A 27,482-nucleotide genomic window follows, 5' to 3' on the forward strand; every position below is an offset into this window, starting at 1 on the left:
TAATTGGGGATCTTTTTTAATGGGCCCCGACTCGTTACAAGTATGAATAAGTGGGCCTTACAGTAGAAAAGGTTAAGAACCCCTGTGCGAAGCTAATAGAAACGTACCCAAAGAGACTTGCAGCTGTAATTGCCGCAAAAGGTGTCTCTACAAAGTATTGCCTTTGGGGGTGAATACCTTTTCATTGTTTGTCAGGCCATCCTTAAAAAAAAATCTGTTTCCTGTCCACCAGGTGAGCAAAAAAAAATTTCAGTCGGGAGGGAGGGATTTTTTTTTTTTATGGATGGATAAGAAATTGCAATGCTGTGTTTGCTTTTTCTTTCAGTACTTTTTTATTACAAAAGCAGACACATTTAATAAAATGACAGTTTAATCAACTGAAACTTGTACAAAAACTAAGTTAGCATTTTAAATGCTGACTGCAACATTTGCAAAACTTTTACAAAGGTACTTAAAATGTCCGACACACGGACTTTTTGTAGCTCTAAATCGAGCGTTAGGCCGAGTTCGGATGAAATTACACTATTAAAATGATCACTGAATGATTTGTTTTTCTGAATCTTTGCTATTTTGTTGTTCGCTAGAATACCATTTTGCGATTTCACACTTAAGCAAATGTTTGAAAACTCCGGATCTCCCTTCCTTCATGGTGGCTACCATTTTTTTTGTGCTGCACGGCGCATGCGCAGAGCTTATTCGATTCTATATTCTGCGCGGAATGCAGGGCTTTCCACAAGCGCCGGCTGCCGGCCATACAGCCGACTACACAATTAAGTCCAGCCGGCTACTTTAATGACTATTATTTTTGTAGCCCACAGGCTCTAAATATTAATTTTCGATTTTAATAAAATTAAATGTTTATCTAACGGACTGACAATAATGTCAAACTGAACCGCACTCATTTAAGTTGTGATTCGCGCTGTTTGTACCGATAATAACCACAAATTCCCCGCAGACTTCGTTGATCAAGGGAGAGTAACTCATCCGTGGCCCCGACATGCGGTGTGTGCGCGCGCGCGCACTCGGCGGAGGGAACAGAAGCAGAGATGACGCTTATTTTGTCTCCGGTAAACCAGTCTTCTCTCGTTCAATTACGTGCTGGCATCAAAAGACACCGTTGGTTGTAAATGAACCCAAACTGAGTGGTTGGAGTGTATTTTCATACACAAATGGAGAAATGTTCGCTGAGTGTGTAATTGTGTAGCCCCACTGCAGACCGTTGTCGTTGTTAATTCATAGCATGCTCAGCTGCGTGAATGTGTCATGCACCGAAAATAAGAGATTTACAAGCCAGGAACGCCTCATGATGCAATACGCAAGAAAAGAAAGAAGATTTACTGCCATTTTACTTTGTATTTGAGTAAAGTGAATAAATAAATGGTCTGTGGAAAATGCATTTAATCCTGGGAACTGCGTGCACAGGAGTTTATTTTGTGTTTACTCCCCCCGGCTACTTATTTGTCATGGCTGGCTAGTATGAGCCTTAGTGGAAAGCCCTGGGAATGCGGAAATGTCAAGTTCGATTTTAGATTTACGAACCCCCAAAAAAATTTCAACCGCACAAACGGCACTCACCCGGCCGGTGGACCGGAAACAGAACATTTTTTAATAATGGCCTCACAATAAAAAAAAAAAAAGTGCACCTTTAAAGCTGTAGGCATGTTGTGTAAATCAAATGGTGCTAACAATCCATTTTAATTCCAGCTTGTAATGCGACAAAACAGGACAAACACACAAGGGGGATGAATACTTTTGCAAGACACTGTACACACATGCAGTATGTTCAATTCTATCATGCACATTTTAACACTCCAAGGTGACCTGAATACATGTTTTTATCTTGTCTGCCGATACTCGTGGTTTCGTGGTAAAATTGTGTTTTTCTTTCTTTCGGCCTGTTTCGGAATTTCTTGTTCGAAACGTTGGCACTTCTGCTACTGTGCCATAAACGGAAACAAACAACTATATCAAAATCAGAGTTAAATACTATCATATTTAAATTTTACAGCTTCTCATTTCCTGGAAAATAGTAAAAACTATTTATGACTCATCCTGCACTCAAGGGTGTGTACTAAATATACATCAGTTCAATAGGAAATATCATGGCCCTCGCCGACACGTTATACGTGTTCAGAGGTTTGATTTGTAGTCCAGCATTGCATAGTGTTGTAGGATTGACTTCACTCTTCTGTCATTTGCGAGCAATGTTTGAGTTTCTCATTCTCCCCATGTTTCGAGATCGATTGTCTTCATCTTTATTGCCGTGACGCGCCTTCAGGTCTCAAGGGTCTGACTGGACTGGAGCACAGGTGTGGGAGGAGCTTCGGCCGCTCACCTGCTTGTCGATTTACCGCCTTGGCAGCTTTATCCAATGTTCGTTCTCTGACCGATCATTCTGTAGCATCTCTCTCTCGCCAGCTCAGGCAGTTGGGCGTGTTTCATGTGTTCAGGGTGGCGTGTTCACCCTCCGTCAGTGAAACTCTGAAGTTGCTGTTGGGGGGAGGAATCAATGTGTTTTTGGAGTCGTTCAAGAAAAATCTATAATATGTACAGTTGTGGTCAGAAGTTTACATACAGTGACATGAATGTCATGACAATATTTGGGCTTTCAGTAATTTCTTTGAACTGTTCTTTTTCTGTGGCAGAATCATTGTACAGCATACATCTTTTAATAAAAAAAAAAACACACACACTAGAATTTGGTGCACAAGTTTTAATTTTCTTTGAGTTTTCTGGAATCAACACAGGGTCAAAAATTTACATATGCTCACTTAGATTATTAATTCCAAGGTGCTGAAACTTCCAAAATGTCTCTTATCTTGCCAAGGCCAAGGTCTCTTCACTTCCTGCTAGCGATCATGATTGACTACAGCTGGTAGCTTCTCGGTGCCTTCATCAAAAGGGTTTGTTTACAGCCCTCATTGGATTGACCAACACACAATACAATGGGAAAGTCCAAGGAGCTCAGTGCAGATCTGAGAAAGAGGATCGCAGATGTACACCATTTCTAAACAACTGCAAATTCCAAGATCAGTTCAAACTATTGTCCAAGTTATTGTGAGGTGTAGTCACTTGGCTTCAAGAAAACCCAAACTGTCACCCTCAGCTGAAAAGAAATTGGTTCGGATGGTCAGGAACAACCTGGGAACCACCATGGCACAGCCCTGCCATGAACTGGAAGCTGATGGATCACTGTTTACAGTTCAGATCACCATGGACTAAGAGACTGCTATCCAAGAAATAACCCCCCTGTTCCAAAATTGACACTTTTGAAGCTTCATTAAAGTTTGAAGCTGACCACAAAGAAAAAGCCTTCTGGAGGAAAGCTGGATGGTCAGATGAGACAAAGATTGAGTTGTTTGGCCACAATGACCACCATGTACAGAGGGACACTGTACCAGCTGGTGGTGGTGGTAGGATCATCATGTTCTGGGGCTGTTTTGCTGCCAGTGGAACTGCGCTTATAAGTTTAGTCCATGCCAATTTAAAAAAAATAAAAAAATGCCATGAGTCGTGAAATATCCAACCAGAATTCTGCCAGAAGCTTGGTCATGGTGAATCTTGCGAAGAGACATTTTACTCAAATATTAGGTGTGCTGTATGTATAATTTTGACCCCGTGTTGATTCCAGAAAACCCAAAGAAAATTAAAACTTGTGCACCAAATTATTATTTTTTTTAAATGAAAGCTGTATGCTGTACAATTATTCTGCCACAGAAAAAGAACAGTTCAAAGAAATTACTGAAAGCCCAAATACTGCCATGACGTTCATATCCAAGATGACATTCTTGTCACTGTATGTAAACTGATCACAACCGCACACTAGAGGTGTGACGATTCAGTTTTTTCACAATTCAAATCGCAATTTTGACCTTCCAATTCAATTTGAATCATGATTCACATTTTTCGTTCTCTGTTTTATAACTGATGCAAATCGCTGCCAATATTCTGTTAACTGTCAGCCTAGAAATGTAGAGCAATAAAAAAAACATACAAGTCGTGTTGCCTTTGTAGTCTTTATTCAGACTCCAGTCACTCCATTGACTTTGAATGTAACTATGAACGTATCACAGTTCAATCATTTTTGGCACGTTTTAATTTTCAAACCGCAAAACACTAAGAAACAAAAAAAGTAGTGCTGTCAAAAATGTCGCGTTATTAACGCGTTAACTTGACTCAATTTTAACGGCGATAATTTTTTTATCGCGAGATTAACGCTCTGTGACATGATGTAGGTTTTTCATAAGCTTTTGAAACTGCCAGGAACTTGGAACAGAGACTTTGCTTAGAAAAACGATAGCAGCTAGACTGTAATGCCACGCCCCGCACAGCCAGAGTCCTCTGCCCTCCTCCCCCAAAGAATCAGCGCGGGCAGGGCGCGCTAGTAGAGATGGGATTTATGGCTCTTTGATGGGATCCGCATCTTTGTGATCCGTTCTTTGAAAAGAGCCGTTCAAAAGACTGGCTCATTTGGCTCTTTTTAAATATTTATTCAGTTTTAAGAAGACAGCGTCTAAAGAAGCCAGATCCCTCTGAACTGTAAACTCAATGCTATCCCAGAAATCCTTCCTGTAATATGCAAATTTGGCCGCCTCTGATTGGACAGCGCGACGCATCAACAGGCAGAAAGTGTAAAAATACAAAATGTGTTAAGTGAGCTGAAACAGTAAAGATCAGATTCAATGCAATATTTATCAACGAACAACTTAAAGTTAATATAATAGTGTACTTTATATTATAATCAAGCATGTCAAGCCTACCGTCACTGTGTAACCTGTCTCTCTGATTAGAATTGTAGACTAACTCAAGCAGTAGATCACTACACTCATGGTTTTTTTGCTAGCCCTGGTGCTCGGCTTAAGTTGTACTTTGCAGTGGCTGTGTCAAGACGTGTTATGCTTTTGCAATAAAAAAAACATTGGTACAAAGCAAGCCGATTCACTTTTTTATGCTGATAAGAGAATTACGATGGTTTTTCATGTGACAAAAACGTGCGATTAAATTGCGATTAATCGCGAGTTAACTATGACAGTCGCGACATTAATCGCGATTAAATATTTTAATCGCTTGACAGCACTAAAAAAAAGCAATGAAAACTCTGACTTTTGTCTCAAACTTTTAAAACACAAAAATACAAATCACTTGTGTTAAAGTGAACACCTCTTGAGACACAGCATTCATTGTCCAGAGAGTACATGAGGCACTGAGATTGTAAGAAATGCCGCCAAACTGGGCTTTTAAAAGCCGGTGGCTTCGGGACCTCCGAGTCGTCGGCCATGTTGTTCACAAAGCAATGTGTGATCTCGCGAGATTGCTATAGCAACCACAAACATAACCACGTACAGCTCCGGATACCGAATCGAATTTTTAACCTCCAAATTATGCCATTTGTTGAGATTTGTTATGCATCTAGGGTTATCGGGATGAAATTAAGTCTTGTTAGTGAATCGTGATTCATTAAATTTTAATTTTTGAATCACGGACTGAAATGGATTAGGGATCGATTAATCGTCACACCTCTAATGTATACACACATTTCATCTCCCTGGGTATAAACCAGTATTTACAGGAAACATCTACAGTACTGTGCAAAAGTCTTAGTTTGTGAACCCTTTAGAATTTTCTATATTTCTGCATAACCTAAAACATCAGATTTTCACACAAGTCCTAAAAGTAGATAAAGAGAACCCAGTCAAACAAATGAGATAAAAATATTACACTTGGTCGTTTATTTATTGAGGAAAATGATCCAATATTACATATCTGTGAGTGTCAAAAGTACATGAACCTCTAGGATTAGCAGTTAATTTGAAGGTGAAATTAGAGTCAGGTGTTTTCAATCAATGGGATGACAATCAGGTGTGAGTGGGCACCCTGTTTTATTTAAAGAACAGGGATCTATCAAAGCCTGATCTTCACAACACGTTTGTGGAAGTGTATCATGGCACGAACAAAGGAGATTTCTGAGGACCTCAGAAAAAACGTTGTTGATGCTCATCAGGCTGGAAAAGGTTACAAAACCATCTCTAAAGAATTTGGACTCCACCAATCCACAGTCAGACAGATTGTGTACAAATGGAGGAAATTCAAGACCACTGTTACCCTCCCCAGGAGTGGTTGACCAACAAAGATCACTCCAAGAGCAAGGCGTGTAATACTTGGCAAGGTCACAAAGGACCCCAGGGTAACTTCTAAGCAACTGAAGGCCTCTCTCACATTGGCTAATGTTCATGAGTCCACATCAGGAGAACACTGAACAACAATGCTCTCCAAAAAGAGCATTGCTGCTCGTCTGCAGTTTGCTAAAGATCACGTGGACAAGCCAGAAGGCGATTGGAAAAACGTTTTGTGGACGGATGAGACCAAAATAGAACTTTTTGGTTTAAATGGGAAGCGTTATGTTTGGAGAAAGGAAAACACTGCATTCCAGCATAAGAACCTTATCCCATCTGTGAAACATGGTGGTGGTAGTATCATGGTTTGGGCCCGTTTTGCTGCATCTGGTCCAGGACGACTTGCCATCATTGATGGAACAATGAATTCTGAATTATACCAACGAATTCTAAAGGAAAATGTCAGGACATCTGTCCATGAACTGAATCTCAAGAGAAGGTGGGTCATGCAGCAAGACAACGACCCTAAGCACACAAGTCGTTCTATCAAAGAATGGTTAAAGAAGAATAAAGTTAATGTTTTGGAATGGCCAAGTCAAAGTCCTGACCTTAATCCAATGGAAATGTTGTGGAAGGACCTGAAGTGAGCAGTTCATGTGAGGAAACCCACCAACATCCCAGAGTTGAAGCTGTTCTGTACGGAGGAACGGGCTAAAATTCCTCCAAGCCGGTGTGCAGGACTGATCAACAGTTACCGGAAACGTTTAGCTGCAGTTATTGCTGCACAAGGGGGTCACACCAGATACTGAAAGCAAAAGGTTCACATACTTTTGCCACTCACAGATATGTAATATTGGATCATTTTCCTCAATAAATAAATAAATGTCCAAGTATAATATTTGTGTCTCATTTGTTTAACTGGGTTCTCTTTATCTACTTTTAGGGCTTGTGTGAAAATCTGATGTTGTTTTAGGTCATATTTATGCAGAAATATAGAAAATTCTAAAGGGTTCACAAACTTTCAAGCACCACTGTACATGTAAAGAAATGCTGTTGACCAAAAATGGCTTAAAAATCATGAAATGAAATGTTTCAACATTTAAAGAAAAAAAAGCAACAGTAATCAGCAAGCCATAATAAATGAAGCAAAGTCAATATTTGGTGTGAGACGACCCTTTGCTGGGGGGGGGGGGGGGGGGGGTCATCTCAGGTCCAATGAGTGCAGTTTGATAAGGAAATGACCTGGAGGTTTTACTGAGCATCTTCCAGAACCAGCCACAGTTCTTTTGGACACTTTGGCTGTCACACTCGCTTCTTCATTTTGCAGTACACCCCAGTAGCCTTCATTATTATGTTTTCTTTGTTCATCTGAAAAGTGCTCTCTTTATGTAACATGCTGCTCAGGGAAAAAAAAAAAACGTTTTTTTTTTCCCCTGTAACATTTAATTTTGTGCTGGGGGGGAGAACGTTTGGAACTCTAAAATGTTTTTGTAATGTTTTGACTCAAAGCAAAAAAGCCATAAAATAGAAATCTGTAACAGATTGTATGGGAAAAAAAAGGGGCCGAAGACTTTTGCAGTGTATATCTACATTTGCGTGTGTGTGTGTGTGTGTGTGTGTTTCTCACTCACATGCAGGTGCTAGGATTCTGCCTGCCAGCTGTTGGAGCTTTTCTCTGGCGCACAGAGATGCTGTAGACTCTGGCAGAGCGATTTCAGGCTGTCAGCTAAAAACGCATACACGCACGAATACATCAGAGAGGATTTTAAAGCATATAAAAATAACATCTTTTTATACTATATTACAACCCCGATTCCAAAAAAGTTGGGACAAAGTACAAATTGTAAATAAAAACGGAATGCAATGATGTGGAAGTTTCAAAATTCCATATTTTATTCAGAATAGAACATAGATGACATATCGAATGTTTAAACTGAGAAAATGGATCATTTAAAGAGAAAAATTAGGTGATTTTAAATTTCATGACAACACCACATCTCAAAAAAGTTGGGACAAGGCCATGTTTACCACTGTGAGACATCCCCTTTTCTCTTTACAACAGTCTGTAAACGTCTGGGGACTGAGGAGACAAGTTGCTCAAGTTTAGGGATAGGAATGTTAACCCATTCTTGTCTAATGTAGGATTCTAGTTGCTCAACTGTCTTAGGTCTTTTTTGTCGTATCTTCCGTTTTATGATGCGCCAAATGTTTTCTATGGGTGAAAGATCTGGACTGCAGGCTGGCCAGTTCAGTACCCGGACCCTTCTTCTACGCAGCCATGATGCTGTAATTGATGCAGTATGTGGTTTGGCATTGTCATGTTGGAAAATGCAAGGTCTTCCCTGAAAGAGACGTCGTCTGGACGGGAGCACATGTTGCTCTAGAACCTGGATATACCTTTCAGCATTGATGGTGTCTTTCCAGATGTGTAAGCTGCCCATGCCACATGCACTAATGCAACCCCATACCATCAGAGATGCAGGCTTCTGAACTGAGCACTGATAACAACTCGGGTCGTCCTTCACCTCTTTAGTCCGAATGACACGGCGTCCCTGATTTCCATAAAGAACTTCAAATTTTGATTCGTCTGACCACAGAACAGTTTTCCACTTTGCCACAGTCCATTTTAAATGAGCCTTGGCCCAGAGAAGACGTCTGCGCTTCTGGATCATGTTTAGATACGGCTTCTTCTTTGAACTATAGAGTTTTAGCTAGCAACGGCGGATGGCACGGTGAATTGTGTTCACAGATAATGTTCTCTGGAAATATTCCTGAGCCCATTTTGTGATTTCCAATACAGAAGCATGCCTGTATGTGATGCAGTGCCGTCTAAGGGCCCGAAGATCACGGGCACCCAGTATGGTTTTCCGGCCTTGACCCTTACGCACAGAGATTCTTCCAGATTCTCTGAATCTTTTGATGATGTTATGCACTGTAGATGATGATATGTTCAAACTCTTTGCAATTTTACACTGTCGAACTCCTTTCTGATATTGCTCCACTATTTGTCGGCGCAGAATTAGGGGGATTGGTGATCCTCTTCCCATCTTTACTTCTGAGAGCCGCTGCCACTCCAAGATGCTCTTTTTATACCCAGTCATGTTAATGACCTATTGCCAAGTGACCTAATGAGTTGCAATTTGGTCCTCCAGCTGTTCCTTTTTTGTACCTTTAACTTTTCCAGCCTCTTATTGCCCCTGTCCCAACTTTTTTGAGATGTGTTGCTGTCATGAAATTTCAAATGAGCCAATATTTGGCATGAAATTTCAAAATGTCTCACTTCCGACATTTGATATGTTGTCTGTGTTTTATTGTGAATACAATATCAGTTTTTGAGATTTGTAAATTATTGCATTCCGGTTTTTTTTTACAATTTGTACTTTGTCCCAACTTTTTTGGAATCGGGGTTGTACAACATTTCTTTATTTATTCAGTTTTAAACATGCGGTTCATCTACAATTAATGCACTTATTTATACCTAGTTTCTCTTCACATAACTCCATTTTAGAGAGCATCTCCGAGGACATGGCACCATCGTCTAGACAGGGGGAGGGAAAGAGAAGGACAAGTAAATCAAAGCTACAGTGGATATAAAAAGTCTCCACATCCCGTTCAAATGAAAGGTTTTTCTGATGTAAGAAAATGAGACCACTATAAATAATTTCAAAACTTTTCCCACCTATCACCTGTACAATTCAATTGAAAAACAAACAAATCTGTTGGGGGGAAAAAAGCGTACAATAAACTGGTTTATAAGTGTGCACACCCTTAAACTAATAGTTTGTTGAAGCACCTTTTGATTTGATTTATTTCCAGCACTCGGTCTTTCTAGGTCGGAGTCTATCAGCCTGCCACATCTCGACTTGGCAATACTTACCCACTCTTCCTTGCAAAAGCGCTCCAGATCTGTCAGATTGCGAGGGCGTGTCTTGTGCACAGCCCTCTTCAGGTCACCCCACAGATTTTCAATTGGATTTAGGTCTGGGCTCTGGCTGGGCCGTTCCAAAACTTTTTTTGGGGTCATTGTCGTGCTGAAAGATGAAATTCCTCTTCGTCTTCATCTTTCTAGCAGACACCTGAAGGTTTTGGGCCAAAATTGACTGGTATTTAGAACCGTTCATAATTCCCTCCACCTTGACTAAAGCCCCTGTTCCAGCTGAAGAGAAACAACCCCAAAACATGATGCTGCCACCACCATGCTTCACCGTGGGTATGGGGTTCTTTTGGTGATGCGCAATGTTGGTTTTGCGCCAAACATACCTTTTGGAATTGTGGCCAAAAAGTTCAACCTTGGCTTCATCAGACCAGAACACATTTTCCCACATGCTTTTGGGAGAGTTGATGGATTTTTTGTTTTTGCAAAATTTAGCCAGCCTGGATGTTTTTCTTTGACCCTACCTCATAGTCCGGACATATGGAGAATACGGGAGATTGTTGTCACATGTAGTACACAACCAGTACTTGCCAGAAATTCCTGCAGCTCCTTCAGTGTTGCTGTAGGCCTCTCGGCAGCCTCCCTGACCAGTTTTCGTCTCGTCTTTTCATCGATTTTGGAGGGACGTCCAGTTCTCGGTAACGTCACAGTTGTCCCATATTTTCTCCACTTCTTGATGACTGTCTTCATTGTGCTCCATGGTACACTATATTGCCAAAAGTATTCGCTCACCTGCCTTGACTCACATATGAGCTTAAGTGACATCCCATTCCTAATTCATAGGGTTCAATATGTCGTCGGTCCACCCTTTGCAGCTAGAACAGCTTCGACTCTTCTGGGAAGGCTGTCCACAAGGTTTAGGAGTGTGTTTATGGGAATTTTTGACCATTTCTTTCAGAAGCGCATTTGTGAGGTCACACACTGATGTTGGACGAGAAGGCCTGGCTCTCAGTCTCCGCTCTAATTCATCCCAAAGGTGTTCTATCGGGTTGAGGTCAGGACTCTGTGCAGGCCAGTCAAGTTCATCCACACCAGACTCCATGTCTTTATGGACCTTGCTTTGTGCACTGGTGCACAGTCATGTTGGAAGAGGAAGGGGCCAGCTCCAAACTGTTCCCACAAAGTTGGGAGCATGGAATTGTCCAAAATGTCTTGGTATGTTGAAGTATTCAGAGTTCCTTTCACTGGAACTAAGGGGCCAAGCCCAGCTCCTGAAAAACAACCCCACACCAAAATCCCCCCTCCACCAAACTTTACACTTGGCACAATGCAGTCAGACAAGTACCGTTCTCCTGGCAACCGCCAAACCCAGACTCGTCCATCAGATTACCAGATGGAGAAGCGCGATTAGTCACTCCAGAGAATGCGTCTCCACTGCTCTAGAGTCCAGTGGCGGCGTGCTTTACACCACTGCATCCGAAGCTTTGCATTGCACTTGGTGATGTATGGCTTGGATGCAGCTGCTCGACCATGGAAACCCATTCCATGAAGCTCTCTGTGCACTGTTCTTGAGCTAATCTGAAGGCCACATGAAGTTTGGAGGTCTGTAGTGATTGACTCTGCAGAAAGTTGGCGACCTCTTCGCACTTTGCACGTCAGTTTACGTGGCCTACCGCTTCGTGGCTGAGTTGCTGTCGTTCCCAAACACTTCCATTTTCTTATAATACAGCTGACTGTGGAATATTTAGGAGCGAGGAAATTTCACGACTGGATTTGTTGCACAGGTTCCACGCTGGAATTCACTGAGCTCCTGAGAGCGCCCCATTCTTTCACAAATGTTTGTAAAAACAGTCTGCATGCCTAGGTGCTTGATTTTATACACCTGTGGCCATGGAAGTGATTGGAACACCTGATTCCGATAAGTTGGATGGGCGAGCAAATACTTTTGGCAATATAGTGTATATCTAATGCTGTGGAAATGTTTTTGTACCCTTCTCCTGGCTGATACCTTTCAACAATGATGCTTTGTAAGCTCTCTGTGAACCCTGGCTTTTGCTGGAGGATGCAACTGAGTAAATGTCTGAGCTTGATTTGGCGTTAGTCATTTTAATTGATGTCGGGTGTGAACCCAAAAAGACTGAATGCTGTAATTAAATCAAAAGGTGCTTCAACAAAGTATTAGTTTAAGGGTGTGCACACTTGCACAACCAGCTTACTGAACATTTATTATTTTTCCCCTAAACAGATTTGTTTTTCAATTGAATTGTACAGGTTATAGGTCACAGTAAAGGTGGCAAAAGTTTTGGAATTCTTTATCGCGGTCTCATTTAACGGGGTGTGTAGACTTTTTATATCCACTGTATAAAAGATTTAAATGATGTCCACACTAATGTTATTTATCACTTATTCTTACGAGTATCGATTAGCTATTTATTTTTTAACATGACTAAATGTGAAACGGCGCATGGAAAGAGAGAAATCTATAATGCCGGGATATGTGAAGGCATATTTAGTCTGATCACAAGCGTTCAGTTAGTTAGCTAGAACAGTGACATTAATTCATTCAGGAGTTCGTGATCCAGCAGTCATAAATTGGACCATGCAAATGAAGTAAAAGCAAAAAAAGAGGCGTGACGATCGTTGAATAGAAGTGTTACTACTAATTTATGGTCTTTTTTGCGTCATTAAGTAAGCGTAATCAGGTGCGAGTGTGAAAAGGGTTTACTGATGGATTAAAAGTGATATATGTATCTATCAAAGGACTCAGTGTGTGAATGAGAGTGATGACCTTTCCCCATGGCCTGCGTGAGCTGCGCGTGTGTGTTTCGCAGTGTGTGCAGCATGCTGTTGAGGGCCTGGATTTGCTTGACGCTCTCCCGTAGCTCCGTCTGCACACCCCTCCATGCCATCTTCTCCTCCATCAGGCAGCCCTCCATCACAGTGCGCAGCTCCTTCTCCTGAGAGACCTGGCCCTGTAGAGACTCCACCTCGACACAGCGCTGGGTACACACACACACACACACTAACGTATTATACTCCCAGTAGATTACAGCACAAAAAAATCCTCATCACGTTCCCTAAATATAGCGGCTATAACGTGTGTGACTGTAATTTGAACCACGTAGTTATAGTGTTCTCGCACTGAAACATAGCAGTTCCAGAATACCTTATAGAGCTGCATAAAGCAGTTACAGTGCCACCTAATGAAGTGTAATATCACAGTTACAGCATGATGAACATCAATCTGAACACAGCATGGATAATATAATATAATAATGCGACCCAGTGGACCTGAAATACAGCATTTATCATCCAAGCTTACCTTATGGAGATGAATAAAGTAGAGCGGCGGCTACAATTATCGACACCTTAACGATCTTTTGGCCGTTGCAAAAGTAGAAAAGCCTTTCAATACGTAAATTGTGCACGAATAATTACTCAAACCTCCACTGGAAGAAGAAAAAAAATAAAGGGTTGATTCCCGATTTACTTAGCGTATCAGATCACGTGACACCGTTCCACAATTATCGACACCCAGATTATTATTTATTTAAAAAAAAAAAGTTATTTAAAATTTGTTTTCCATAGACTTGTATTTAGTACAAAATATCTCTGATAGAAATATATCGATGTCGGTGCTGACGTAAACGAGGAAGCAATTCTAATGTTTGTAAACAAATGAATTGATAACGTTTAACTTGTGTCATCATTTGTTGTTGTTTTCTTGTATTAATTTCTAGTTTTGTCGTTTACCAATAAACGTCAACAGGCGATTGACATGACCTGGATTTTCATGCGGCGGTAAAAGGTCGCGTGCCATTCCTCGAACCAAAATACAAAATGTCTACTGATATTGTAAAATGTAGTAGCTTGGAATTTAATTCTGCTCTAATTCTATTTATTGCAATACGATTCCAAATACTCCATAAACATTCCATTCTGTTCTGAGTCAGAAAAAATGTTTTATTATAAATCACTAGCCTGGCAAGCCAGACTAAATGTGAATATTTAGTCTGGCCTCGATCCGTAGACATTTCCGAAGCGGGTAGGAGGAACAACCCGCTGTCTTTCAAACTGTCTCTGTGCGTATAGGCCAACGCTCTGACCAATCAGCGCAACAGTGACTGTGACGTAGTCAGAGCGACAGAAAGCAGTGGGGGAGGCCTTGAAATAAATAATTTTTCAAAATGCGTATTAATTAATAAACAGGTTCTAGATATTAAGAAGTTTGGAGATAATGACCACAAGTTTGGAGTCTGTACCACATACACATTTTTTTCCAAGTGTTTTTCAAGGGTTTGCTTAAACTGTTTTTGAGAGTTTTTATTTAGTGGTGTTTGGTGAAATAATTTCCCTTAAATTTAAAATAACGGGAAAATAAGAAACAATCAAAAAGTAATGTTTCAAAGCTGTTTATTAATTCTTTGTACTGCACAAACTAGGCCCATCCTTTTGGCTACGAGCGGAGCCAGCTGGTAGATCAGACTTTTGCCATAGCCGGTGGGCAAAACAGCGAAAACGTCCTTCTTGAAAAGGAATGAGCGGAGAGCCTCTTCCTGCTCATGTTTCAACGAAAACTCCAAGTCTATTGCCGCTTTTCCACTACAAACGCGGCTGAGCCATGCCGTGCCGAGTTGGGCTGAGTCGAGCTGAGCGGGGCTGTTGGAGTTGCATTTCGACTACAACCGCGCTGAACCGTGCTGACTGGAAGTGGGTGGACACATTGGGTGGAGTTAGCGAAAGCGGGTGGACGTCACGTGATGTCGTTAAGCGGCGCAAACAGTGACATCAGTGATCTTTTAAGCGGTAGTCTCACAACCCGAATAATAAACAATAAACATGGAGGACATGGAGTCGTTAGTGTTGCTGGTCTTGGTGCTGTGGCTTGTTGTCACCGACAACGCCAACAGATACTGGCAAGAGCGTATAGATGAGGCGAGGCGCATAAGGCTTCAGAAATTCTCGTAATTCGTAATTCTCCTTCTTCCGGGTTTACGGTGTTTACAGATCTCAGCGTGCTCGCGGGGCGTGTGTGGGCATGTGAGGACACTCCTCCTCACCAATCAGTGCACAGGGGAGTGTCTGCTCACGCCCCCAGCCTCACTCGGCTCGGTTTGGCTCGCTTCAGCCCCACTCCAAAACCGTGCGAGTTTTAGGGGCTAAGCAGGGCTGAAACGAGCTGAGTCGTGCTGGTTTTTGGTAGTCGAAACGCGAGCTGTGTCGGGCTGAAGTGAGCTGAAAAAGGGTAGTGGAAAAGGGCCATAATTCTTCTAAAACTGATTCCAAAGCGGAGTCAAACGCGCGCTGTTCACTAGCCGTAGCCATCTTTCCTGTTGCGCTTTCTCCAGCGTCGCGCAGCTTTGTCGTCACTCCTGCAAAAGCCCGCCCAAAGAATCCAAACAAAAACCTTGCGTTGTGATTGGCGGGCACGATTTGATGCCCGGGGTGTTTTTGTTTATATGCTGCGAGGCTAGACCCATTCGCTAGGCAAAAAATATTTTTGGCCGCTAGGCGGGTGGGTCTAGTTTACTAGGCTAATAAATCACAGCACTTTTTTTTTTTTAAATTATTTTTATTTTTTTTTAAAGTACTTCATCAACTTCAACAATGTTACACAAAGATCAATCCCGAACAGGTGTAAACATCACTTAATTCCACAGGGTGTCGATAACGGTGGACACCGGTGCAAGTGATCACTATCATCGACACCTCACGCATATGACTTCTCAAACGTGCGTTTAGATACAAAACGGCGACTGTCAAACGAAAGAGTAGGTTTCGACGAGGAGATCATGAAATATTGGTGAATTTGAGAAGTAAAAACATGCCCGTGATCTTTCCATCATGCTTACCTGCGATGATGACGTCCGGGTTTTCTGAAAAATTGCTGATCGTGCTAAAAAAAAATATTCTATCTCGGGTAATGAGCTGTGTCATCAGACGACAAGATCAAAGGGCGAGGGCGGGCTTCCGGTTGATTGATTAACCAATGACTGTTGCAGCTGAAACTCACCTTTTTGTAAAATTGTTTATCAGTCAATCTGAAAAGGTTTTGATGATTGTAACCGCCGCTGTATAGATAGTTTTCACATGACATCACAGAGTCGGGGATTCCCTAGTGGCGGCCATCTTGCGGGTCCAGCTTACCGTACGGGTGACTGAGCACACATTGTAACGCGCGAGTACAAAGTCTTCAAAAGAACCCAAGCAGGCTATTTAAAGCTAGCAATGGTGCACACCTGTTGTATTCACGGCTGTCGTAATAGGTCAGATGATGACGTCAAGCGGAGCTTTTATGGAATTCCCACTGTACGGGAGCACGAAGGCGAGCAAACAAAGAAACTCAGCATACAAAGGAGAAATCTATGGCTTGCGAGAATCAACCGCAAGGATTATCAGCCTTCCAAACACAGCAAAGTCTGCTCCGATCATTTTATAAGTGGTGAGTTGTTTAAATAAACAATCAATTGTGTTTAAGTTTGTTTTTGGAAACCAAAACATCATGTAAACAATCTCTGCAGAATGCCTAACTGGAACCGCTGAGTGTACGTTTACATTGTAATGTACACTTAATATCGCTCGTTTGTCACGTTTCTATTTGAAACTTGTCACTTCACTCACGCAAGGGTCATTTTTGAAAAACATTTTAGGTCTATTCTGTATGATTTGATTTGTGTTTGGGATGCAAACAGCGCGCCTTTTGGCGGATGCCGCCTGAATCGCGCAGATCCGATTTTTTTTTGGGGGGGGGCGTTGGAGTGTCTGATTATAATTTCAAAGTAAATTTTGTATTAAAATGACTAAATAAGCAAATCCGTTACAGTCCATGAAACAGGAAGTATAAGGATGAGAAAAAAAAAACAGTTTAAATAGGAAAGCTGCGCACATTTGTGCAGCCCGGGCGGCGTGCAGGACTGCGCATATGTGTGCAGCTTTCCGATTTAAACTGTTTTTTTTCTCATCCTTATACTTCCTGTTTCATGGACTGTAACGGATTTGCTTATTTAGTAATTTTAATACAGAATTTACTTTGAAATTATAATCAGACACTCCAACGCCCCCCCTAAAAAAAAATCGGATCTGCGCGATTCAGGCGGCATCCGCCAAAAGGCGTGCTGTGAATATATAAAGTTGTATATATCAGACAGCCTTTAAAGTTTGATGAAGTCAGTTTCAGGCTTTGGAGCAGGCTTTGGCAGTTTCAGGCTTTGGCAGCCCTGCATAGTCACTTGAAAATGCATCTTTGTCCACTTCGTAGGGGTCAATTCCCCCAATCAAGGCCAGTCTGGCTGCATACCGTTGTCGTGAGATGTCGTCTAATGTATCTATATACTTCTGTTTGCTTGATTTTGCCGACATTGATCTTTATTTTAGAAAACTGACTATATAACTTCATAAATTCGTCCGAGATAACGTAGCCGGTAGTGGCGATGGTCCGTTTTGTTTGCCCCGCAAGATGGCGGCTGGGGGGCGTTCTCCGGAATGCCGTGACGTCAGTGAAAACTATCTATTAATAATCCAAACTTGCAGAACTGAATCCAGCAGTTCTAGCACCACCTGATGTGCTGATCGAACAGGGATAGTGCTCTTTCATAGTGGAATATAGCAGTTATATGTCACCAAGTTACAGAGCTGAAACGGCATATAGCAATTCCACTGCACAGCGGTATAGTGCAGTTATAATGCGACTTTACTGACCTGAACAGTAGTTATATCATTACCTTGGACCTGATTAAAGTTGTTTTTCTGGTACTATGCTCTTAGGTGGCTCTGAAATGCTCTGTGGAGCGTCGTGGAACAGTTATAGCGCTACGTCGTACAAGAAAATAGCGGCTGTATGGATCAAAACGGCGAATATGGCAGCTAAGTCGCAGTCGCTACCTTATGGAGCTGAATAGCCATCTCCTGCATCTCGGCCTCAAGTTTGTCAGCGTACACTTGCTCTAAGGAATCACTCGGTGGCCGGGCGTTACTATGCCAACGGGCTATTGCTGATGTCATCTTCCTCTTGGGACCAAACAACCTGGGGACAAAACAGATCGGAGGAATTAGAAATGCAGACGGAAGTGTGCGCGTGTAAAGAGAGAAGGACCAGGTGGTTACTCACGTGATGCCCACTTCTTTGAGATCGTTTTCGGTCAGTGTAAGGAAGATTCTCAGGTCGATATCCTGCTCCTCTAGCAAAGGGAGATACTTGCTAAAGCCTATCTGCTCCAGGAACTCTGCCAGGTCCTGACACCAGCACGAGTGCACACACACACACACACGGACAACGAATGTATACAAAATATATGCCGAATATATAAAGTGTTGAATACTTCAAAACACACACACAATTAGATCTACTTTGGGGCCTGTGTAAGAAGCGGGAGGGCCAGATGGAGCTGGTATCCCATAATTCCCAGCAGAGTCACTGTTACTGTGACGACTCTTGCCTTTGGAGTGATGGGGTTTGTTGGGTCGTCGGGGACAGCTCCTCTTTGCCTGGTCCGAGTCCTTGGAGAAAAAGAGAGTCTGGGTTTAATCTCGTATACACCTTGATATGCCGCAGGGTGTGAAAGTGATGTGGGTGGGGTTTGGGGGGGCCGCCGCCGCCGCCATGGTTACCTCGTTGCTCTCGAGTGACGCTTCTCTGCTGAGGCCGAGGAGGCGGGGCAGACCCTCACTACTGCTGCTACTGCTCCGTATTGTGGGCATGTCATTATCAAAAAACAGTTCATCTACACACACACACAATATACAAATGCTTAGCTTGCAATTTAGTCACTTGTGTGTTTGTGTGTGGGGGGACAAACGACAATCGATAACCAATCTAGAGATCCACCTCGACTGCTGTTGCTCTGGCCATCCAGTTCATTAATGGGGGAAGTGACATCACGGTTGCAGATTCCCTCGTTCTGTTCACCCACATCACGGAATGTCATGTAGCCGGGTGGAGCTAACGGTGGATCTGCCAACGCAAGACAAGCCAAAAGAATACGCATTTTTCGAGAGAGAGAATTGGAAAAAAAGAACACCTGAAAAAAAAGCGTTCCATGAAAGAGTTGAAGTTCAGCTCTGGGCTGTGTGTGAGAGAAAGAGAGAGAGAGGGGTGTGTACCATGTTTGGGGGTGACTCGAAAGCGAGCTATGGCCTGTGGGCCGTCATGTATGCTCGGGCCTCTGGCTCTGCTGCGGCTTGACCTGACTCTTGGTGCTGCGCTGTCTTCCTCTGACGAGCTCAGCTCCTCGTACGCACCTGTAAAACGAGAGAGAGATTAACTTCATTGACACGTCGGCCATATTGCTTGCGACGTTATACCAGCAGTCAGGGAAATCTGATCTAAAACGTGATTTGGAGAAAGGATATAACCGAGGATACGGTAATGGAGTTGAAGTGTTGTGGGTCAGACTCAATAAAAGACTGCAGCTACTGTTAAAGGTCCCATGGCATGAAATTTTCACTTTGAGGTTTTTTAACGTTAAAATGAGTTCCTCGGATCTTCTTAAGTCACCCAAGTGGCTAGAAATGTCAGAATGTGTAAACCAAACTATGCCCAACATTTGAGAATGGCGCGTCAAAATGGCGCGTTGATGGGCTCTTCCCTTTACTACATCAGCAAGGGAGATGATCCCCACGCCCCCCCTCTGGATTCCCACCCACTGTATGGATTGCCCGCCCAGCTCAAAAGTTGCCACCATAGATACGTCACTTCAATTTTGTAGTGAGGAGACCATAGAGGACACGACAACATGGCACCACCTAAGCGAGCGAAACATGGAAATTGCGCTGTACATGGATGTGACAACACAGAAAGGAGTCTGTTTTTACTGCCGACGGGAGAGCCCCTGAAGACGCAGTGGCTTCATTTTATTTACTCCAATAATACGCCGTCGAGTCTACCTAAGATGGTGTATGTTTGTCGGAAGCATTTTCCTGATGAATGTTTCCACAACTTGGGACAGTACAGGGCAGGTTTTGCACATCAACTGTCACTGAAGCCTGGGTCCGTACCAAGCATCCCTGCCGCATCAGCCACAAACACCGAACAAGTAAGTGTATAACTGTTAAGTCGTTTTGCCGTGTTTTAAAATCGGTGCGTTAGCCTTGCAATGGCTACATTAGCTGTGCAGCTAACCGCTTCCTGCAGTTAGCCAGGTACTCTGCGCTACAAAACCAAAAAGCATGCAGCGTGCTCGAAAGCTTGGACTGTTGCTTGACCTGCCATTGCTACTGTTCACACACAGGTAGCATGCCCGTAGCTTGGTCAAGCCCCTCCCCCCATGGCCCGCCCCCACCCTCTACCCTTCCCCGCCTCCATGCTTCTCATTAGCAAAATGACGCACTGGGAAAAGCGCTGAAATGGGGCTTTCTCCCAGGAGGCTATATCTACGTGCCGAGGGTTCATTTCGAGAAAGGCTGCGGATATAACATCCGGAAACCTCCGCGAGCCCGTTTAAAGCATCAATAAACCACCATGCCATGGGCCCTTTAAGGTGTTAGTTTGCTGTTACGTGAACTCGTTGTTGTGCGTTTTACCTGTTTTTGCTCTCAGGCAGTGCATGTCTATGAGGCTCGCGATCTTCGTGTGGCTGTACATCATGGCTAAAACTCTCGCCGTCTCACCTTTGAAGTTCCTTTCCTCGACTCGTGCGCCCTGCAGAACAAACGCGCGCGTAAGTATTCACAATATGCTACACATGACCAGAGCAGCTAAATCTGGGCTGTAAATATGCAGGTACACACTCACACGGTCAAGAAGGTACTGGACAATGATCTCGTGGCCTGATGCTGCAGCCTCCATTAGTGGGGTGAACCCAAACACAGGCTCTCTTCAAAAAAAAAAAAGGGAAAAGGTTATGCGACACTTGTTGTTTTAGATGTTCTTGGTGGTGTGTGTGTGTGTGTGTGTGTGTGTGTGTGTGTCTTACTTGATGTTGGCATTTGCGTTGTTGTCCAGGAGAAACTTGACCATCTGTTGATGTCCAGTGCTTGTGCTGTGCAGAAGAGCTGTCCAACCCCGTCCATCCTTCCGCTCGAGCTCCGCCCCTTGCTTTACACAGAGAGACAGTTACAGCCAATCAGAAGCTTGAACTAAAAAAAAAAAAAAAAAGACTTGGATGAAGATGTTTACTGTGTAATTCCACTGTGAAATCAACGAAACAGTTCATAAGGCTCGGCTTGTACCTGGAGGAGGAAGTAAGCAATGCTCTCATTTCCACAGCTAGCAGCTAGCATCAGTGGGGTTAGCCCCTTAGCAGTGCTAGCGTTGACGCTAACCCCAGATTCCAGAAGCAGGTTAACGACGTTGTCGTGACCGATATACGCCGCGTACATTAGTGGTGTCCAACCGCCGAGGTTCCTTCCATCCACGTCTACTTTGCCTCTGGAGACAATCGTGGAGGACATGTTTCATGCTACCTTCTGACCAAGTTCCGTATCTTAGAAAAAGGAAAATCCCAGCACAAACAACAGGGCTTTGGTGCTTGGACCCCAGCAAAAGATAAACCTAAGCAGCCTTACCTACGAATGCACTCGGCCACGACGTCATACTGGCCGACGGAGCAGGCGGTGTGGAGGTCCAGTGGCACGTCGAGCTCTTCCTGGCCACCTCCGCTGTCGGCCAGCCACACAGACAGACTCGAGCCCAGCTGCTCCGGCTCGCTTGCTTCATCGCTTAGTTCCGACATCCTTCAATCAGCTTGCAGATTTGAAAAATCTGTTAAATTAACATCGTACAGAAAGCATCATTCCAACCGTGACACAAACATTGAGGGGTGTTAGCACCGTTTGATTTACACAACACGCCGACCACTTTCAAGGTGAAAATTGTTTGTTGTTTTATTGTGACACAAACAATAATTAAGATGAAAAAACAGAAATCTGGCGTGTGCACAGGTATTCGCCCCCTTTCATATGAAACCCCTGAATAAGAGCTGGTCCAACCAATTCACTTCACAAGTTACATAATCAGTTGATGAAGATCCACCTGTGTGCAAAGTGTCACATGATGTCTGTATAAATCAACCGGTTCTGGAAGGACCCTGACTCTGCAACACTACTAAGCAAGCAACATGAAAACCAACGAGCCTCCAAACAGGTCAGAGACAACGTTCTGGAGAAGTATAGATCAGGGTTGGGTGATAAAAGATATCCCAAACTTTGAATATCCCACAGAGCACCATTAAATCCATTACAGCAAAATGGACAGAATATGGCACCACTACAAACCTGACAAGAGAAGGCTGCCCACCAAAACTCACAGACCAGGCAAGGAGGGCATTAATCAGAGATGCAGCAAAGATCCACAGCGGAGATGGGAGTATCTGTCCACAGGACCACTTTAAGCCGTACACTCCACAGAGCGGGGTTTTATGGAAGAGTGGCCAGAAAAAAAAAAAAGTCACTGCTTAAGAAAACACATTTGGAGTTTGCCCAACAGCATGTGGCAGACTCCCCAAACACAAGGAAGAAGGTTCTCTGGTCAATTAAGACTAAAATTGATCTTTTTGGGCATCATGGGAAACACCGCATGTAGCGCAAACCCAACACCCGGAGAACACAAGCCCTACAGTTGAAGCATGGTGGTGGCAGCATCATGCTGTGGGGATATTTTTCATGTGCAGGGACAGGAAAGCTGGTCAGGACTGAAGGAAAGATGGATGGCACTAAACACAGGGCAATTCTGGAGGAAAACCTGTTCGAGACGGGGACAAAGGTTCACATCCCAGCAGGATAATGACCCTAAAGCTACAGTGGAGTGGTTTAAAGGGAAACATTTAAATGTCTTGGAACGGCCTAATCAAAGCCCAGCCCTCAATCCAATTGAGAATCTGTGGTATAACTTGAAGATTGCTGTACACCAACGCAACCCATCTAACTTGAAGGAGTTGGAGCAGTTTTGCCTTGAGGGATGGGCAAAAATCCCAGTGGCTAGATGTGCTAAGCTAATAGAGACATACCCCAAGAGACTTGCAGCAAAAGTTGGCTCAACAAAGTACTGACTTTGTGGGGGTGAATACCTATGCACACTCCAGATTTCTGTTTTTTCAACTGGTTTGTGTCACAATAAAACAACATTTTTCTCTTTTAAAGTGGTCGGCATGTTGTGTAAATCAAATGGTACTAACCTGCCAAAAATCCATTTTAATTTCAGCTTGTAATGTGACAAAACAGGACAAACACCAAGAGGGATGAATACTTTTGCAAGACACTGTAGTAGAGGGCACTTAGACACATGACTGACTGACTGATTGGAGTTTCCCAAAAGACATGTAGAGGACTGTCAGACCAAGAAAACCAAATGGTCTGAATGGCACGTTGCTCATCACCTGGCCAATGATGAAGCATGGTTGCGGTAGTATCAGACTGTCGGGATGTTCTCAAGTGGCAGGGAACTGGGAGGTTTGTCAGGATCAATCCCTTTAATGTTCACCACTGGCTTGAAGACGTTTCTGTGATGCATGGTATACATATACAGTGGTGCTTGAAAGTTTGTGAACCCTTTAGAATTTTCTATATTTCTGCATCAAGATGACCTAAAACATCAGATTTTCACACGAGTCCTAAAAGTAGATAAAGAGAACCCAGTTAAACAAAGGAGACAAAAATATTATACTTGGTCATTTATTTATTGAGGAAAATGATCCAATATTACATATCTGTGAGTGGCAAAAGTATGTGAACCTCTAGGATTAGCAGTTAATTTGAAGGTGAAATTAGAGTCAGGTGTTTTCAATCAACAGGATGACAATCAGGTGTGAGTGGGCACCCTGTTTTATTTAAAGAACAGGCATCTATCAAAGTCTGATCTTCACAACACACCTTTGTGGAAGTGTATATTGTGGCACGAACAAAAGAGATTTCTGAGGACCTCAGAAAAAGCGTTGTTGATGCTCATCAGGCTGGAAAAGGTTACAAAACCATCTCTCAAGAGTTTGGACTCCACCAATCCACAGTCAGACAGATTGTGTACAAATGGAGGAAATTCAGGACCATCGCTACCCTCCCCAGGAGTGGCCGACCAACAAAGATCACTCCAAGAGCAAGGTGTGTAATAGTCAGTGAGGTCACAAAGGACCCCAGGGTAACTTCTAAGCAACTGAAGGCCTCTCTCACATTGGCTAATGTTCATGAGTCCACCATCAGGTGAACACTGAACAACAATGGTGTGCATGGCAGGGTTGCAAGGAGAAAGCCACTGCTCTCCAAAAAGAACATTGCTGCTCGTCTGCAGTTTGCTAAAGATCACGTGGACAAGCCAGAAGGCTGTTGGAAAAATGTTTTGTGGACGGATGAGACCAGAATAGAACTTTTTGGTTTAAATGAGAAGCGTTATGTTTGGAGAAAGGAAAACACTGCATTCCAGCATAAGAACCGTATCCCATCTGTGAAACATGGTGGTGGTAGTATCATGGTTTGGGCCTGTTTTGCTGCATCTGGGCCAGGACGGCTTGCCATCATTGATGGAACAATGAATTCTGAATTATACCAGCGAATTCTAAAGGAAAATGTCAGGACATCTGTCCATGAACTGAATTGCCGCTTTTCCACTACAAACGCGGCTGAGCCGTGCTGAGTCGAGCTGAGTCGGGCTGAGCGGGGCTATTGAAGTTGCATTTCGACTACAACCGCGCTGAACCGTGCTGGCTGGAAGTGGGTGGACACATTGGGTGGAGTTAGCGAAAGTGGGTGGACGTCACGTGATGTCGTTAAGCAGCGCAAACAGTGACATCAGTGACAGTGGCGGAACAAGTCAGAGCCGGGCCGGGGGCGGGGCAAATGACCGGGCATTTTATTAAAGCTTATCATAACATCATTTTAGGCTACAAAATGTCCGCAACTGCGGTGTTTACCAATTTCAACACTACCGGGTGCAACTATGTTATTTAGTACATCAAGTCCTTCAAACGAACATGTAACTCAGAAACAAAAAACATTAGGATACTGTACATGGCTCATAATAAAACATCAATAGCCTATACTGCGCACATTATTTGAAGGGCATACGAATGAGCGCTCAGAGGTTGCAACGGTGACAGGAAGAGTCAGAAATAAAAGGAGGGCGGTGCAAACCTCACTGAATGCACTGTGTTTACCAATTTCAACACTACGGGGTGCAACTATGTTATTTTGTACATTAAGTCCTTCAAACGAACATGTAACTCAAACAAAAAAACATTAGGCGACATACTGTACATGGCTCATAATAAAACATCAATAGCCTACTGCGCGCATTATTTGAAGGGCATACGACGAGCCTTGCGCTCCGCGAACTCGTCCACGATGCTCTGTATGTCACTGATTCAGTGAGCTTTTAAGCGGTAGTCTCACGACCCGGATAGTAAACAATAAACATGGAGGACATGGAGTCGTTAGTGTTGCTGGTCTTGGTGCTGTGGCTTGTTGTCACCGACAACGCCAACAGATACTGGCAAGAGCGTATAGATGAGGCGAGGCGCATAAGGCTTCAGAAATTCTCGTAATTCATAATTATTCTTCTTCCGGGTTTGCGGTGTTTACAGATCCCAGCGTGCTCGCGGGGCGTGTGTGGGCATGTGAGGACACGCCTCCTCACCAATCAGTGCACAGGGGAGTGTCTGCTCACGCCTCCAGCCTCACTCGGCACGGCTTGGCTCGCTTCAGCCCCACTCCAAAACGGTGTGAGTTTTGGGTGCTAAGCAGGGCTGAAACGAGCTGAGTCGTGCTGGTTTTTGGTAGTCGAAACGCGAGCCGTGTCGGGCTGAAGTGAGCTGAAGCGAGCTGAAGTGAGCTGAAAAAGGGTAGTGGAAAAGGGCCAAATCTCAAGAGAAGGTGGGTCATGCAGCAAGACAACGACCCTAAGCACACAAGTCGTTCTACCAAAGAATGGTTAAAATAGAATATAGTGAATGTTTTGGAATGGCCAAGTCAAAGTCCTGACCTTAATCCAATCAGAATGTTGTGGAAGGACCTGAAGCGAGCAGTTCATGTGAGGAAACCCACCAACATCCCAGAGTTGAAGCTGTTCTGTACGGAGGAACGGGCTAAAATTCCTCCAAGCCGGTGTGCAGAACTGATCAACAGTTACCGCAAACGTTTAGTTGCAGTTATTGCTGCACAAGGGGGTCACACCAGATACTGAAAGCAAAGGTTCACATACTTTTGCCACTCACAGATACGTAATATTGGATCATTTTCCTCAATAAATAAATGACCGAGTATAATATTTTTGTCTCATTTGTTTAACTGGGTTCTCTTTATCTACTTTTAGGACTTGTGTGAAACTCTGATGATGTTTTAGGACATATTTATGCAGAAATATAGAACATTCTAAAGGGTTCACAAACTTTCAAGCACCACTGTGTGTATATATCGACTGCGAACAAACTACTAGCAAAACAGTACTGTCGCATTTTTTTTGAAATGTCCGTACTATGACTAGACATTTAATGTCTAGAACTGAAAAAGAGAAAAAAAATTCTCATTTTTATTAATTCCAGTAATAAATGTTAAGAATTTAAGATTCAGTACTCAGTTTTCACATTGAATCAAAGCTTCCAGAGTTTAATTTAAAAGAAAAAATAATCGTGGATATTTGTATACCTGTTATTTTTTCCCTAATTACAAAACTTTCGTGAAAACCAGTTTATGCCTAGACACTGTTAATATTTAAATAATAATAAATGATTCATTAAAGATTCGACTCATTTGAACGAACTAAAATGACTCGAATCACGAAAGACGCTAAAGATTCCGTTATATGCGGGTCGCGTACCCAATCACAAAAAGCGCTCAACGTAGTGCACTTCCTCATCTGTAAAATCCTATTGGTTCGTGCCCTACGTAGTGCACTTGTAGAGGAAATACGTATCCATTAGGGATACAACCTTGGTAGTGTGGAATGACGGTTTTTAGGACATTTAACGCTAAAAGGTTGGAAATTTCTCGTGTGTTCTCACTACTATTCAAGAAAATATGCGTTTTAACAGAGCTTCTGTTTTTACAAATAGCTAGTATCTGTTTGTGTGTTAGCTACAGAGTTAGCAAGCAAGTCTGCAGTTTTGTCGGGCGGACTCAAGAATGAGAGTGGTTAAAAAAAAGTTTTGTTTACACGAACCTATGTGTCGAAAGCGTTTCAAAACAGAGTTAATAAGAAAACACCTTCTTATACTCACTAAAACAACAGCGTGAGCCTTCGCTGGTCTAAAGAAACAACTCCGCCGGGTACTGATGATCTTCGGAACAACACTGGCGAACACATCTGTGAGAAACAGCGGCTGGGAATTGTAGTCTTTCTCGGGCTCCGTTCGTTCCATTCTAAACGGCTGCACGCGCAAGAGAAGACTACAAATCCCATGAGTTCCGGGTATGCGCTGCAGTCGTGAGTCGTGACGTGGGTGATTCAGTCACAAATATTAATAATATTGTCGTTTCTTGAATTATTAAACGGAGGAAATTATTTTTTTTTAAAGTTGACTTTAATAACTTATTAAAAACAGTGTTAAATTATTTCATTGTTTTAAAACAAGTTTGTT

The 27,482-nt window shown here is 43.0% G+C and overlaps 1 protein-coding gene across 3 annotated transcripts; it reads right to left on the reverse strand.

Moving 5' to 3' along the window:
• Positions 1–27,199, reverse strand: anks3 (ankyrin repeat and sterile alpha motif domain containing 3). Of its 3 annotated transcripts, XM_060921162.1 has the most exons (16): positions 27,123–27,199; positions 21,490–21,685; positions 21,154–21,352; positions 20,898–21,019; positions 20,717–20,798; positions 20,506–20,623; positions 19,087–19,224; positions 18,812–18,937; positions 18,595–18,707; positions 18,334–18,483; positions 18,095–18,219; positions 17,869–18,010; positions 12,776–12,986; positions 9,592–9,651; positions 7,745–7,839; positions 1–2,490 (listed from the first exon to the last, which is right to left on the reverse strand). In XM_060921162.1, exons 2-15 carry the CDS (start codon positions 21,654–21,656, stop codon positions 7,754–7,756), a joined length of 1,839 nt encoding a protein of 612 aa, XP_060777145.1. In that variant the 5' UTR covers positions 21,657–21,685; positions 27,123–27,199; the 3' UTR covers positions 1–2,490; positions 7,745–7,753. The 3 variants fall into 3 exon arrangements, with proteins under 3 accessions (XP_060777145.1, XP_060777147.1, XP_060777146.1); XM_060921164.1 differs by lacking the exons at positions 21,154–21,352; positions 27,123–27,199 and having other exon boundaries at positions 21,490–21,569; XM_060921163.1 differs by lacking the exons at positions 21,490–21,685; positions 27,123–27,199 and having other exon boundaries at positions 20,898–21,060; positions 21,154–21,241.
• Between the last annotated feature and the right edge of the window lie 283 nt (positions 27,200–27,482).

This window comes from Neoarius graeffei, chromosome 5 (genome assembly GCF_027579695.1).
Source record: "Neoarius graeffei isolate fNeoGra1 chromosome 5, fNeoGra1.pri, whole genome shotgun sequence".
Taxonomy (NCBI): Eukaryota; Metazoa; Chordata; class Actinopteri; order Siluriformes; family Ariidae; genus Neoarius; species Neoarius graeffei.

Excerpts from the sequence above, each read along its gene's own strand:
- anks3 (XM_060921162.1), bottom strand. The coding sequence starts at position 21,656 with ATGTCGGAACTAAGCGATGAAGCAAGCGAGCCGGAGCAGCTGGGCTCG. Across the intron at positions 18,011-18,094 it reads CTCAAAGAAGTGGGCATCAC|GTTGTTTGGTCCCAAGAGGA; the intron begins GTGAGTAACCAC and ends TTTTGTCCCCAG. Across the intron at positions 7,840-9,591 it reads GTTATGTGAAGAGAAACTAG|CTGACAGCCTGAAATCGCTC; the intron begins GTATAAATAAGT and ends ATGCGTTTTTAG.